The sequence below is a fragment of the Oncorhynchus kisutch genome, unplaced genomic scaffold (genome assembly GCF_002021735.2).
Source record: "Oncorhynchus kisutch isolate 150728-3 unplaced genomic scaffold, Okis_V2 scaffold722, whole genome shotgun sequence".
NCBI lineage: Eukaryota > Metazoa > Chordata > Actinopteri > Salmoniformes > Salmonidae > Oncorhynchus > Oncorhynchus kisutch.
The window spans coordinates 391,635-407,938 of NW_022262667.1; the positions used below are offsets into that span (position 1 = coordinate 391,635).

The 16,304-nt window shown below is 48.6% G+C and overlaps 1 protein-coding gene across 1 annotated transcript in view; it reads right to left on the minus strand.

The window, feature by feature from the left end:
* Positions 1-16,304, minus strand: part of LOC109885662 (probable E3 ubiquitin-protein ligase HERC1) — a 211,746-nt gene that overhangs the window by 111,952 nt on the left and 83,490 nt on the right. Inside the window, 8 exon segments of the mRNA XM_031815997.1 lie at positions 1,520-1,642; positions 2,205-2,371; positions 2,452-2,650; positions 5,026-5,308; positions 5,881-6,553; positions 12,623-12,786; positions 13,710-13,891; positions 15,410-15,635. Of these exon segments, the coding sequence (XP_031671857.1) occupies positions 1,520-1,642; positions 2,205-2,371; positions 2,452-2,650; positions 5,026-5,308; positions 5,881-6,553; positions 12,623-12,786; positions 13,710-13,891; positions 15,410-15,635 (2,017 nt within the window).

Consider the following 16,304-nt stretch of genomic DNA (forward strand, 5'->3'; position numbering starts at 1 on the left):
GGAACTAGAAGCACAAGCATTTCACTACACTCGCACTAACATCTGCTAACCATGTGTATGTGACAAATAACATTTGACTTGAAGTGTGTACCTGTAGTCTTGGTATGAGGTAATGTATAGTGAAGTCTGCACCTGTAGTCTTGGTATGAGGTAGTGTATAGTGAAGTCTGTACCTGTAGTCTTGGTATGAGGTAATGTATAGTGAAGTCTGTACCTGTAGTCTTGGTATGAGGTAGTGTATAGTGAAGTCTGTACCTGTAGTCTTGGTATGAGGTAATGTATAGTGAAGTCTGTACCTGTAGTCTTGGTATGAGGTAGTGTATAGTGAAGTATGTACCTGTAGTCTTGGTATGAGGTCATGTATAGTGAAGTCTGTACCTGTAGTCTTGGTAAGAGTAAAGTATAGTGAAGTCTGTACCTGTAGTCTTGGTATGAGGTAGTGTATAGTGAAGTCTGTACCTGTAGTCTTGGTATGAGGTAATGTATAGTGAAGTCTGTACCTGTAGTCTTGGTATGAGGTAATGTATAGTGAAGTCTGTACCTGTAGTCTTGGTATGAGGTAGTGTATAGTGAAGTCTGTACCTGTAGTCTTGGTATGAGGTAATGTATAGTGAAGTCTGTACCTGTAGTCTTGGTATGAGGTAATGTATAGTGAAGTCTGTACCTGTAGTCTTGGTATGAGGTAATGTAGGGTGAAGTCTGTACCTGTAGTCTTGGTATGAGGTAATGTATAGTGAAGTCTGTACCTGTAGTCTTTGTATGAGGTAGTGTATAGTGAAGTCTGTACCTGTAGTCTTGGTATGATGTAATGTATAGTGAAGTCTGTACCTATTGTCTTGGTATGAGGTAATGTATAGTGAAGTCTGTACCTGTAGTCTTTGTATGATGTAATGTATAGTGAAGTCTGTACCTGTAGTCTTGGTATGAGGTAATGTATAGTGAAGTCTGTACCTGTAGTCTTGGTATGAGGTCATGTATAGTGAAGTCTGTACCTGTAGTCTGGTATGAGGTCGTGTATAGTGAAGTCTGTACCTGTAGTCTTGGTATGAGGTAATGTATAGTGAAGTCTGTACCTGTAGTCTTGGTATGAGGTAGTGTATAGTGAAGTCTGTACCTGTAGTCTTGGTATGATGTAATGTATAGTGAAGTCTGTACCTATAGTATTGGTATGAGGTAATGTATAGTGAAGTCTGTACCTGTAGTCTTTGTATGATGTAATGTATAGTGAAGTCTGTACCTGTAGTCTTGGAATGAGGTAATGTATAGTGAAGTCTGTACCTGTAGTCTTGGTATGAGGTCATGTATAGTGAAGTCTGTACCTGTAGTCTTGGTATGAGGTCGTGTATAGTGAAGTCTGTACCTGTAGTCTTGGTATGAGGTAATGTATAGTGAAGTCTGTACCTGTAGTCTTGGTATGAGTTAATGTATAGTGAAGTCTGTACCTGTAGTCTTGGTATGAGGTAATGTATAGTGAAGTCTGTACCTGTAGTCTTGGTATGAGGTCATGTATAGTCTGTACCTGTCCCTGTAGCGTCCAGAGCCTTGGTGATCTGCCTCAGAGAGAAGCCCATCTCCAGGAGGGGCACCGCGATGGCCGGGGGGGGAGGGGAGGTGGACAGTCTGCTGCTGGGGTCCGACAGGGCTGGAGAGGACAATAATTAGAGGACAGGAAGTTACCATCACATACAGAGACAAACAGGATGTTACCATCACATACAGAGACAAACAGGAAGTTACCATCACATACAGAGACAAACAGGATGTTACCATCACATACAGTGACAAACAGGATGTTACCATCACATACAGAGACAAACAGGATGTTACCATCACATACAGAGACAAACAGGATGTTACCATCACATACAGAGACAAACAGGATGTTACCATCACATACAGAGACAAACAGGATGTTACCATCACACAGAGAGACAAACAGGATGTTACCACCACATACAGAGACAAACAGGATGTTACCATCACATACAGAGACAAACCGGATGTTACCATCACATACAGAGACAAACAGGATGTTACCATCACACACAGAGACAAACCGGATGTTACCATCACATACAGAGACAAACCGGATGTTACCATGGTCTGGAGGTCTGGGTCTCAGGGGAGGAGAGGCTCTGTGTCTATATGTGTGTGTCTGTGTGTGTCTGTGTGTGTGTGTGTGTGTGTGTGTGTGTAGTACATACATGTCCCGGTCCTGTTGGCTGGTCTGGAGGTCTGGGTCTCAGGGGAGGAGAGGCTCTGTCTCCGGCCCACCTCATCAGAGGGAGACGTGGGGAGAGAAGACACCGGGGGCGTCTGGGCACGACGCGTTGGCAGCAGAGTGGTGGTTGGGTAGCTTGAGAACATTTGCCTGTGAAGACGAGACATTGTAATAAATGGCTTGACTTTAAAAAGGTATCCACAGTGTGTGTATATAGAGGTTCTATTTACCTGAGCAGGCTAAGAGGCATGACCCCAGGGGACTCTGAGGCAGGGACAGTCTCTGTGTCAGTAACAGGTGTAGTGGCTGTGGTCGTGTCCTCCAGAGAGGAACTCATGAAGGAGGTGGTGCTGGAGGCAGAGGGGCTGGTGGTGATGGGGGTCTGGGCCTGCTGCTCTCCCTGCACACCCTCCTCACACTCTGGGTCAGCTAACACACCGGGAGAGAGACCACACACACTTAGTACAGAGTTACAGAGTTAGAACAGAGTTACAGAGTTAGTACAGAGTTACAGAGTTAGTACAGAGTTACAGAGTTAGTACAGAGTTACAGAGTTAGTACAGAGTTAGTACAGAGTTACAGAGTTAGTACAGAGTTAGTACAGAGTTACAGAGTTAGAACAGAGTTAGAACAGGGTTAGAACAGAGTTACAGAGTTAGTACAGAGTTACAGAGTTAGTACAGAGTTACAGAGTTAGTACAGAGTTAGAACAGAGTTACAGAGTTAGTACAGAGTTACAGGGTTAGAACAGAGTTAGTACAGAGTTACAGAGTTAGAACAGAGTTACAGGGTTGGTACAGAGTTAGTACAGAGTTAGTACAGAGTTAGAACAGAGTTAGTACAGAGTTAGTACAGAGTTAGTACAGAGTTAGTACAGAGTTAGAGTTAGAACAGAGTTAGAACAGAGTTAGAACAGAGTTAGTACAGAGTTAGAACAGAGTTAGTACAGAGTTAGAATAGAGTTAGTACAGAGTTAGAACAGAGTTAGTACAGAGTTAGAACAGAGTTAGTACAGAGTTAGAACAGAGTTACAGAGTTAGAACAGAGTTAGAACAGAGTTAGAACAGAGTTACAGAGTTAGAACAGAGTTAGTACAGAGTTAGAACATAGTTAGTACAGAGTTAGTACAGAGTTAGTACAGAGTTAGTACAGAGTTAGAACAGAGTTAGTACAGAGTTAGTACAGAGTTAGTACAGAGTTAGAACAGAGTTAGTACAGAGTTAGTACAGAGTTAGAACAGAGTTAGTACAGAGTTAGAACAGAGTTAGAACAGAGTTAGTACAGAGTTAGAACAGAGTTACAGAGTTAGTACAGAGTTAGAACAGTTAGAACAGAGTTAGTACAGAGTTAGAACAGAGTTAGTACAGAGTTAGTACAGAGTTAGAACAGAGTTAGTACAGAGTTACAGAGTTAGAACAGAGTTAGTACAGAGTTAGAACATAGTTAGTACAGAGTTAGTACAGAGTTAGTACAGAGTTAGTACAGAGTTAGAACAGAGTTAGTACAGAGTTAGTACAGAGTTAGTACAGAGTTAGAACAGAGTTAGTACAGAGTTAGAACAGAGTTAGAACAGAGTTAGTACAGAGTTAGAACAGAGTTAGTACAGAGTTAGAACAGAGTTAGTACAGAGTTACAGAGTTAGTACAGAGTTAGAACAGAGTTAGAACAGAGTTAGTACAGAGTTAGAACAGAGTTAGAACAGAGTTAGTACAGAGTTAGTACAGAGTTAGTACAGAGTTAGAACAGAGTTAGAACAGAGTTAGTACAGAGTTAGTACAGAGTTAGAACAGAGTTAGTACAGAGTTAGAGTTGGTACAGAGTTAGAACAGAGATAGTACAGAGTTAGTACAGAGTTAGTACAGAGTTAGTACAGAGTTAGAACAGAGTTAGCACAGAGTTACAGAGTTAGAACAGAGTTACAGAGTTAGAACAGAGTTAGCACAGAGTTACAGAGTTAGAACAGAGTTACAGAGTTAGAACAGAGATAGTACAGAGTTAGTACAGAGTTACAGAGTTAGTACAGAGTTAGTACAGAGTTAGAACAGAGTTAGTACAGAGTTACTACAGAGTTTTTTTTCTCTTTAAATTTCTTGACACGTTACAACATCAGATCGTCTGAGAAGCCTTCAAGGTAAGTAGCTAGCTAGCTTGTAATCCTGGATGTGTTGTCAACCACATCAATATATGTTTAGACTCCAGGAAGACCCCAGGAGGGCCCCAGGAAGGACCCAGGAAGACCCCAGGAAGGACCCAGGAGGGCCCCAGGAAGGACCCAGGAAGACCCCAGGAGGGCCCCAGGAAGGACCCAGGAAGACCCCAGGAAGGACCCAGGAGGGCCCCAGGAAGGACCCAGGAAGACTCCAGGAAGGACCCAGGAGGGCCCCAGGAAAACTCCAGGAAGACCCCAGGAGGGCCCCAGGAAGACCCCAGGAGGGCCCCAGGAAGGACCCAGGAAGACCCCATGAAGACCCCAGGAAGGACCCAGGAGGGCCCCAGGAAGGACCCAGGAAGACCCCAGGAGGGCCCCAGGAAGGACCCAGGAAGACCCCAGGAAGGCCCCAGGAAGGACCCAGGAGGGCCCCAGGAAGGCCCCAGGAAGACCCCAGGAAGACCCCAGGAAGGCCCCAGGAAGACCCCAGGAGGGCCCCAGGAAGACCCCAGGAGGGCCCCAGGAAGACCCCAGGAGGGCCCCAGGAAAACCCCAGGAAGACCCCAGGAAGGCCCCAGGAAGACCCCAGTCCAGGGCCAGAGATGGAAAAGCCTTCCCTAACAAACAACATGTTACTTCCCTCAGTGTTACTCACCAGGTCTGGACTTTCCCCTACTGCAGTGTTCGTCCAGCAGCCCACTGACCACCAATTTATAGATCATGGCCTGAGCTCTCTCCAAATCGGCCAATCCTAACGCCCGCTTGATGGGTGACCTCATCACGGCCCGCTTGACCATGTGACGCATCAGGAACTGCAGTGCCGCCCTCATCTCAACTTCCTCCTGGCACACGGGCGAGGGCGCTGCGCCACTCGGGGTGGACCCGGCGTTCAGGTCTGCATTGTGTCCACTGGGAGCAGGCTCCGGCTGAGCCTGGACCTATTACAGAGTGGGCCAATATCAGACACATTGATTGAACCTGGACCTATTACAGAGTGGGCCATTAGCAGACACATTGATTAAACCTGGACCTATTACAGAGTGGGCCAATAGCAGACACTTTGATTAAACCTGGACCTATTACAGAGTGGGCCATTAGCAGACACCTTGATTGAACCTGGACCTATTACAGAGTGGGCCATTAGCAGACACATTGATTGAACCTGGACCTATTACAGAGTGGGCCATTAGCAGACACATTGATTGAACCTGGACCTATTACAGAGTGGGCCAATAACAGACACTTTGATTAAACCTGGACCTATTACAGAGTGGGCCATTAGCAGACACATTGATTGAACCTGGACCTATTACAGAGTGGGCCATTAGCAGACACCTTGATTGAACCTGGACCTATTACAGAGTGGGCCATTAGCAGACACCTTGATTGACTAAACACATATACAGTATACTTGGGGCCAGAGATATTTTACGCATTTCTCTGAGAGGTACTATATGATGTGAGAGCAATGCGGGATTCGAACCCACAACCCTGATGACAGATTACTAACCTTGGGTATGAGCAGCAGCTCAACATACTTGGAGCAGGAGAGCAGGGTGCTGAGGGCCTTCATGGCCCCCAGGTAGAGGTAGGACAGCTGCACCGCATGGATCTCAGACTGACTGGCCCCTGAGGAGGGAGAGCCATCGTGGCCCCGGCCCTCATGGCCCTTCCTCCTGTTGCCCTCCTGGGGGGTCTGAGGAGCAGGGGAGAGGGTCTCTGGTCCTCCTCCACCCTGGTGTTGGGAGTCCAAGGCGCAGGAGGAGATCTCACTCTCTGATTTCGAGTTGGGAACCGCGTGGGCTTTGACCTCGTCCAGGCTGTGTGACACTCTCAGATCAGAGGTTGTCGTCGTGGTGACGGTCCCCGTTGTTGTTGTAGTGTCTTTGGGTTCTGGGGAGACCCTGTGTTGGTGGCTCTGCTCCGTCTCACTAGTTTTGTTGTTGAAGTCGTCGTTTGTCGTGGCGGTCGTTGTCGTATCATGGCCTCCGTTGCTACGGTGCCTCTTCTCATGGCGCCGGACGCTCAGCTTCCCAGCGTCCTCGTGGATGGAGGTGAGATAGGTGAGGTCGAGGAGCAGGGATGCGGTGAGGCCTCGGAAGCGTGCCACGTCAAAGGGCAGCGGCTCGCAGGGCTCCAGGTTGTACAGGGGAGTGTCACTAGGCGACCAGAAAGTTGGGAAGCTTTAATGAAGAACCAGAAGTGGAGGAACACAAAGGAAACACAGAGTAAGGGAAAGAAGGAGAGGAAGAATGACATGGTAGAGGAGTGGAGGATGGATGGTAGTCTGGGGAGGGATGGTAGTCTGGGGAGGGATGGTAGTCTGGGGGAGGGATGGTAGTCTGGGGGAGGGAGGAATGGTAGTCTGGGGAGGGATGGTAGTCTGGGGGAGGGATGGTAGTCTGGGGGAGGGATGGTAGTCTGGGGGAGGGATGGTAGTCTGGGGGAGGGATGGTAGTCTGGGGGAGGGATGGTAGTCTGGGGGAGGGATGGTAGTCTGGGAGAGGGATGGTAGTCTGGGGGAGGGATGGTAGTCTGGGGAGGGATGGTAGTCTGAGGAGGGATGGTAGTCTGAGGATGGATGGTAGTCTGGGGAGGGATGGTAGTCTGGGGAGGGATGGTAGTCTGGGGGAGGGATGGTAGTCTGGGGAGGGATGGTAGTCTGGGGAGGGATGGTAGTCTGGGGGAGGGATGGTAGTCTGGGGGAGGGATGGTAGTCTGGGGGAGGGAGGAATGGTAGTCTGAGGGAGGGATGGTAGTCTGGGGAGGGATGGTAGTCTGGGGGAGGGATGGTAGCCTGGGGGAGGGATGGTAGTCTGGGGGAGGGATGGTAGTCTGGGGGAGGAATGGTAGTCTGGGGGAGGGATGGATGGTAGTCTGGGGGAGGGATGGTAGTCTGGGGGAGGGATGGTAGAGGAGTGGATGATGGATGGTAGTCTGGGGAGGGATGGTAGTCTGGGGGAGGGATGGTAGTCTGGGGGAGGGAGGAATGGTAGTCTGAGGGAGGGATGGTAGTCTGGGGAGGGATGGTAGTCTGGGGGAGGGATGGTAGTCTGGGGGAGGGATGGTAGTCTGGGGGAGGAATGGTAGTCTGGGGGAGGGATGGATGGTAGTCTGGGGAGGGATGGTAGTCTGGGGGAGGGAGGGATGGTAGTCTGGGGGAGGGAGAGATGGTAGTCTGGGGGAGGGAGGGATGGTAGTCTGGGGGAGGGAGGGATGGTAGTCTGGGGGAGGGAGGGATGGTAGTCTGGGGGAGGGATGGTAGTCTGTGGGAGGGATGGTAGTCTGGGGGAGAGTTAGTAGTCTGGGGGAGGGATGGTAGTCTGGGGGAGGGATGGATGGTAGTCTGGGGAGGGATGGTAGTCTGGGGGAGGGATGGTAGTCTGGGGGAGGGATGGTAGTCTGGGGGAGGGAGGAATGGTAGTCTGAGGGAGGGATGGTAGTCTGGGGAGGGATGGTAGTCTGGGGGAGGGATGGTAGTCTGGGGGAGGGATGGTAGTCTGGGGGAGGAATGGTAGTCTGGGGGAGGAATGGTAGTCTGGGGGAGGGATGGATGGTAGTCTGGGGAGGGATGGATGGTAGTCTGGGGAGGGATGGTAGTCTGGGGGAGGGATGGTAGAGGAGTGGATGATGGATGGTAGTCTGGGGAGGGATGGTAGTCTGGGGGAGGGATGGTAGTCTGGGGGAGGGATGGTAGTCTGGGGGAGGGAGGAATGGTAGTCTGAGGGAGGGATGGTAGTCTGGGGGAGGGATGGTAGTCTGGGGGAGGGATGGTAGTCTGGGGGAGGGATGGATGGTAGTCTGGGGAGGGATGGTAGTCTGGGGGAGGGAGGGATGGTAGTCTGGGGGAGGGATGGTAGTCTGGGGGAGGGAGGGATGGTAGTCTGGGGGAGGGAGGGATGGTAGTCTGGGGGAGGGAGGGATGGTAGTCTGGGGGAGGGATGGTAGTCTGTGGGAGGGATGGTAGTCTGGGGGAGAGTTAGTAGTCTGGGGGAGGGATGGTAGTCTGGGGGAGGGATGGATGGTAGTCTGGGGAGGGATGGTAGTCTGGGGGAGGGAGGGATGGTAGTCTGGGGAGGGATGGTAGTCTGGGGGGGGGGGATGGTAGTCTGGGGGGGATGGTAGTCTGGGGGAGGGATGGTAGTCTGGGGGAGGGATGGTAGTCTGGGGGAGGGATGGTAGTCTGGGGGAGGGATGGATGGTAGTCTGGGGGAGGGATGGATGGTAGTCTGGGGAGGGATGGTAGTCTGGGGGAGGGAGGGATGGTAGTCTGGAGGAGGGATGGTAGTCTGGGGGAGGGATGGATGGTAGTCTGGGGGAGGGATGGTAGTCTGTGGGAGGGATGGTAGTCTGGGGGAGAGTTAGTAGTCTGGGGGAGGGATGGTAGTCTGGGGGAGGGATGGATTGTAGTCTGGGGAGGGATGGTAGTCTGGGGGAGGGAGGGATGGTAGTCTGGGGAGGGATGGTAGTCTGGGGGGGGGATGGTAGTCTGGGGGGGATGGTAGTCTGGGGGAGGGATGGTAGTCTGGGGGAGGGATGGTAGTCTGGGGGAGGGATGGTAGTCTGGGGGAGGGATGGATGGTAGTCTGGGGAGGGATGGTAGTCTGGGGGAGGGAGGGATGGTAGTCTGGAGGAGGGATGGATGGTAGTCTGGGGGAGGGATGGTAGTCTGGGGGAGGGATGGATGGTAGTCTGGGGGAGGGATGGATGGTAGTCTGGGCGAGGGATGGATGGTAGTCTGGGGGGGATGGTAGTCTGGGGGGATGGTAGTCTGGGGGGATGGTAGTCTGCCCTGGGTGCCAGTCTGTTTCTACTCTCTTGCCATCTCCTTATGGAATTGTCATGTCAATGTTTAGCATGACAACAATGACACCTCAGGAGTTTGCCTTGCATAAACAGATCTGGGACCAGGCTAGGTGGATGGGTGGAGGAGGGCTGGCGGTACAATGGTACCATGCAGAGAAGGGACCAGTCAATGAACGAGGCAATATAGGTTACGTACGGGATATGGATGATGGTGGATAAGTCCTTGGGAGGATAATGGATGACTATACAGGAGGTAATAATGGTAGTGGATGAGGGTGGTTAGAAGCATGGTGGGGTGGGTGGTTATGGAGGAAAGTACTGAAACAGAGCTGGGTGATGGAGGTTTACAGCATATTGATGTGAACATAGCCAGTCAATACAGACAGTGTAGAGACTATCTATCAGCCAGTGTAGATACTATCTATCAGCCAGTCAATACAGACAGTGTAGATAGTATCTACACTGGCTGATAGATAGTATCTATCAGCCAGTCAATACAGACAGTGTAGATACTATCTATCAGCCAGTGTAGATACTATCTATCAGCCAGTCAATACAGACAGTGTAGATACTATCTATCAGCCAGTCAATACAGACAGTGTAGATACTATCTATCAGCCAGTCAATACAGACAGTGTAGATACTATCTATCAGCCAGTCAATACAGACAGTGTAGAGACTATCTATCAGCCAGTGTAGATACTATCTATCAGCCAGTCAATACAGACAGTGTAGATAGTATCTACACTGGCTGATAGATAGTATCTATCAGCCAGTCAATACAGACAGTGTAGATACTATCTATCAGCCAGTGTAGATACTATCTATCAGCCAGTCAATACAGACAGTGTAGATACTATCTATCAGCCAGTCAATACAGACAGTGTAGATACTATCTATCAGCCAGTCAATACAGACAGTGTAGATACTATCTATCAGCCAGTCAATACAGACAGTGTAGAGACTATCTATCAGCCAGTGTAGATACTATCTATCAGCCAGTCAATACAGACAGTGTAGAGACTATCTATCAGCCAGTGTAGATACTATCTATCAGCCAGTCAATACAGACAGTGTAGATACTATCTATCAGCCAGTCAATACAGACAGTGTAGATACTATCTATCAGCCAGTCAATACAGACAGTGTAGATACTATCTATCAGCCAGTCAATACAGACAGTGTAGATACTATCTATCAGCCAGTGTAGATACTATCTATCAGCCAGTCAATACAGACAGTGTAGAGACTATCTATCAGCCAGTGTAGATACTATCTATCAGCCAGTCAATACAGACAGTGTATATACTATCTATCAGCCAGTCAATACAGACAGTGTAGATACTATCTATCAGCCAGTCAATACAGACAGTGTAGATACTATCTATCAGCCAGTGTAGATATTATCTATCAGCCAGTCAATACAGACAGTGTAGATACTATCTATCAGCCAGTCAATACAGACAGTGTAGATACTATCTATCAGCCAGTCAATACAGACAGTGTAGATACTATCTATCAGCCAGTGTAAATATTATCTATCAGCCAGTCAATACAGACAGTGTAGATACTATCTATCAGCCAGTGTAAATACTATCTATCAGCCAGTGTAGATATTATCTATCAGCCAGTCAATACAGACAGTGTAGATACTATCTATCAGCCAGTCAATACAGACAGTGTAGATACTATCTATCAGCCAGTGTACATATTATCTATCAGCCAGTCAATACAGACAGTGTAGATACTATCTATCAGCCAGTGTAAATCTATCAGCCAGTGTAGATACTATCTATCAGCCAGTCAATACAGACAGTGTAGATACTATCTATCAGCCAGTCAATACAGACAGTGTAGATACTATCTATCAGCCAGTCAATACAGACAGTGTAGATACTATCTATCAGCCAGTGTACATATTATCTATCAGCCAGTCAATACAGACAGTGTAGATACTATCTATCAGCCAGTGTAAATCTATCAGCCGGTGTAGATACTATCTATCAGCCAGTGTAGATACTATCTATCAGCCAGTGTAGATACTATCTATCAGCCAGTGTAGATACAATCTATCAGCCAGTGTATATACTATCTATCAGCTAGTGTAGATACTATCTATCAGCCAGGGTATATCTATCAGCCAGTGTAGATACTATCTATCAGCCAGTGTAGATACTATCTATCAGCCAGTGTAGATACTATTCATCAGCCAGTGTAGATACTATCTATCAGCCAGTGTAGATACTATCTATCAGCCAGTGTAGATAATATCTATCAGCCAGTGTAGATACTATCTATCAGCCAGTGTAGATACTATCTATCAGCCAGTGTAGATACTATCTATCAGCCAGTGTAGATACTATCTATCAGCCAGTGTAGATACTATCCATCAGCCAGTGTAGATACTATCCATCAGCCAGTGTAGATACTATCTATCAGCCAGTGTAGATACTATCCATCAGCCAGTGTAGATACTATCCATTAGCCAGTGTAGATACTATCTATCAGCCAGTGTAGATACTATCCATCAGCCAGTGTAGATACTATCCATCAGCCAGTGTAGATACTATCCAACAGCCAGTGTAGATACTATCCAACAGCCAGTGTATATCTGTCAGCCAGTGTAGATACTATCTATCAGCCAGTGTAGATACTATCTATCAGCCAGTGCATATACTATCTATCAGCTAGTGTAGATACTATCTATCAGCCAGGGTATATCTATCAGCCAGTGTAGATACTATCTATCAGCCGGGGTAGATACTATCTATCAGCCAGTGTAGATACTATCTATCAGCCAGTGTAGATACTATCTATCAGCCAGTGTAGATACGATCTATCAGCCAGTGTAGATACTATCTATCAGCCAGTGTAGATACTATCTATCAGCCAGTGTAGATACTATCTATCAGCCAGTGTACCTATTCAGCAAGACATCAAACTGCTTTTCAGTAAAATAAATCTACTTGAATATAAAGCTGAATCCTCCTTCTCCTGAAATGAATTTATTAAGACGATTATGACGGATATTTTTTGAAGGGGGGAGGGGATCATGGTTATTGTGCCAGCCCTAATAATATGCCTTGCTTCTCTCAAGAACTTAGCCTGGTCTCAGATCAGTTTCTATCAAGACCTTAGCCTGGTCTCAGATCAGTTTCTATCAAGACTTTAGCCTGGTCTCAGATCTCAGATCAGCTTCTATCAAGACCTTAGCCTGTTCTCAGATCAGTTTCTATCAAGACCTTAGTCTGTTCTCAGATTAGTTCCTACCAATACCTTAGCCTGGTCTCAGATTAGTTCCTACCAATACCGTAGTCTGTTCTCAGATCAGATTCTGCCTATTCCCTTGCCATTGTCAAGCCATGAGAATTCCATCAGACAAGAGAGAACAAACAGATCTGGGACCAGGGTACCAGGACCTGCAGGGTCAACTATAATGTTAATACCTGATGGTGATCTCAGCCTCGTCCCACTGCACCTTGGCTGAGGTGCTCCCCTCCTTCACCACGCCCAGGAGAGTAGCATGCCGACCGGTCTGTTTGTGAACACAGCGCCCCCCAACACGCAGCCCTGCGTCAGCACCCCCCATCACCGCCAGCACAGGCCACACCTAAGAGTTCAACACGGAAGGCCTTTAGAACAGACAGCGACCTCTGAAATAGCAACTGCTGCTCCAGTTCACAATGAGCAACGTGCTACTTAAATATGACATGTAAATTACACAGTTATTACCAATCTAAATATCCTGATGTTACATCACATACTGTAGTTTATTTAGTTTGAACTGCAACATAAGAGCTGCCTTGTGTTGTCATGGTGAAATGTTGTCATGGTGCGGTGCTGTCATGGTGAAATGTTGTCATGGTGCGGTGCTGTCATGGTGGTGTGTCAAGGTGCGGTGTTGTCAAGGTGCGGTGTTGTAATGGTGCGGTGTTGTCATGGTGGTGTGTCATGGTGCGGTGTTGTCATGGTGCGGTGCTGTCATGGTGGTGTGTCATGGTGCGGTGTTGTCATGGTGCGGTGTTGTCATGGTGCGGTGTTGTCATGGTGCGGTGTTGTCATGGTGCGGTGTTGTCATGGCGCGGTGTTGTCATGGCGCGGTGTTGTCATGGTGCGGTGGTGTCATGGTGGTGTGTCATGGTGCGGTGTTGTCATGGTGCGGTGCTGTCATGGTGGTGTGTCATGGTGCGGTGTTGTCATGGTGCGGTGTTGTCATGGTGCGGTGTTGTCATGGTGCGGCATCAAGGTGCGTTGTCAAGGTGCGGTGCGTTGTCAAGGTGTGGTGCGTTGTCAAGGTGTGGTGTGTTGTCAAGATGTGGTGTGTCAAGGTGCGGTGTCATGATGCGGTGTCAAGGTGTTGTCAAGTGTTTCTTGCAAATAAATTAAAAACTATTAGCCTGGGTACCAGTATGTTTGTGCTAACATTCCACACTCATGCCAAAAACATTGTGGAATAATATCAGAAACAGAATGGTACCCAGGCTAATAAAGACTGGTAATCACAACAAAACCTCAGCCAATAGATAGACAGACCTCTGTACAGAGGGTCCTGAGGTGGTGGTCAGAGAGTTCCCCCAGACCTCCATGCCCCTGGCGGCTCCCGTGTCCCGGCCGGCCTCTCTCCTCCTCCCCTCTCTGGGGGTCCCTGGACGAGTCCCTCTGGGCGTCATGCTCCTCTCTGCTCTGCACCGAACGACTCTTCTTTAGCCTCTGACCTGATGTGTCACATGATGTGTTACTGTACATGTGATGGTGCTGACTGTGGGCCTTTTAATATTAACTCACAGAAATTATGTTTAAATCAGGCTGGTCAGAAAGTCAGGAAATTCAAATGAAGCAACACGTTGGTCTACCTAACCAGATCCATGCACTAACAAGGTGTTCCAGACCCAGATGTGAGACCTACTACAGGAGATATGTTGGTCTACCTAACCAGATCCATGCACTAACAAGGTGTTCCAGACCCAGATGTGAGACCTACTACAGGAGACATGTTGGTCTACCTAACCAGATCCATGCACTAACAAGGTGTTCCAGACCCAGATGTGAGACCTACTACAGGAGATATGTTGGTCTACCTAACCAGATCCATGCACTAACAAGGTGTTCCAGACCCAGATGTGAGACCTACTACAGGAGATATGTTGGTCTACCTAACCAGATCCATGCACTAACAAGGTGTTCCAGACCCAGATGTGAGACCTACTACAGGAGATATGTTGGTCTACTGTACTTTAAACTGCCTTGGTGACATGACACAAAGCAGACAGTGAAGTCCTCCTCTCTCCTCAAACTCCCTTCTCTAATGTCCTCTCACCTCCTCAAACTCCCTTCTCTAATGTCCTCTCACCTCTCCTCAACCTCCCTTCTCTAATGTCCTCTCACCTCCTCTCCTCAACCTCCCTTCTCTAATGTCCTCTCACCTCTTCTCCTCTCCTCAACCTCCCTTCTCTAATGTCCTCTCCTCTCCTCAACCTCCCTTCTCTAATGTCTTCTCCTCTCCTCTGCTCAACCTCCCTTCTCTAATGTCCTCTCACCTCTTCTCCTCTCCTCAACCTCCCTCCTCTAATGTCCTCACCTCCTCTCTCCTCTCCTCAACCTCCCTTCTCTAATGTCCTCTCACCTCCTCTCCTCTGCTCAACCTCCCTTCTCTAATGTCCTCTCACCTATTCTCCTCTCCTCAACCTCCCTCCTCTAATGTCCTCACCTCCTCTCTCCTCTCCTCAAACTCCCTTCTCTAATGTCCTCTCCTCTCCTCTGCTCAACCTCCCTTCTCTAATGTCCTCTCACCTCTTCTCCTCTCCTCAACCTCCCTCCTCTAATGTCCTCACCTCCTCTCTCCTCTCCTCAACCTCCCTTCTCTAATGTCCTCTCCTCTCCTCTGCTCAACCTCCCAGCTCTAATGTCCTCTCATCTCTTCTCCTCTCCTCAACCTCCCTCCTCTAATGTCCTCACCTCCTCTCTCCTCTCCTCAACCTCCCTTCTCTAATGTCCTCTCCTCTCCTCTGCTCAACCTCCCTTCTCTAATGTCCTCTCACCTCCTCTCTCCTCTCCTCAACCTCCCTCCTCTAATGTCCTCACCTCCTCTCTCCTCTCCTCAACCTCCCTTCTCTAATGACCTCTCACCTCCTCTCAAACTCCCTTTTCTCCTCTCCTCTTCCCCCCTCCTCTCCTCTCCCCCCTCTCCATTCCCCTCTCTCTCCCCTCCTCTCCTCTCTCTCCCCTCCTCTCACCTCCTCCTCCACTACCGTTGGCTGAGTCTCTGAAGCAGGGTTTGATTTTGTGTAGCCTCTCCATCATGATCTTGTTGATGCAGTGTGTCCAGTGGTCGGTGCGGTGCAGGATCCTGATGAGCTGTGTGGTGGCCTCAGCCAGGACTGTGGCCACAGGGCTGCAGATAGGATCACCGGGCAGGAGGTCACGAGGGGTACCCCGCATCTGCATATCACAGATCTTCACCTGGAACAGAGAGTTAGGGAGCAGTGAGACACATATCTTCACCCGGAGACAGAGAGTTAGGGAGCAGTGAGACACATATCTTCACCCAGAGACAGAGAGTTAGGGAGCAGTGAGACACATATCTTCACCTGGAGACAGAGAGTTAGGGAGCAGTGAGACACATATCTTCACCCGGAGACAGAGAGTTAGGGAGCAGTGAGACACATATCTTCACCTGGAGACAGAGAGTTAGGGAGCAGTGAGACACATATCTTCACCTGGAGACAGAGAGTTAGGGAGCAGTGAGACACATATCTTCACCCGGAGATAGAGAGTTAGGGAGCAGTGAGACACATATCTTCACCCAGAGACAGAGAGTTAGGGAGCAGTGAGACACATATCTTCACCCGGAGATAGAGAAACAGCTGCAATTTGGCCAGTTGGGGGGGAGAAGGAAAGAAAAATGTCTGTTTGTAACCCTGATTTATCTTCTTTTTGATTCACAGACGTCGGATGTAGTTTATTCAGGATGTTGTTTGATATTTTCTACGTGGATGAATAATTCCACATGGAACAGCGCATGTTGATGAATCAAGACCGCATCATCTGTTTGGTGAGAAGGCCCCAGGCTTAATGATTCTGATGCCAATACGCTCTGTCTTTAACCATCTCGTGTTTTGTGTATTTTAA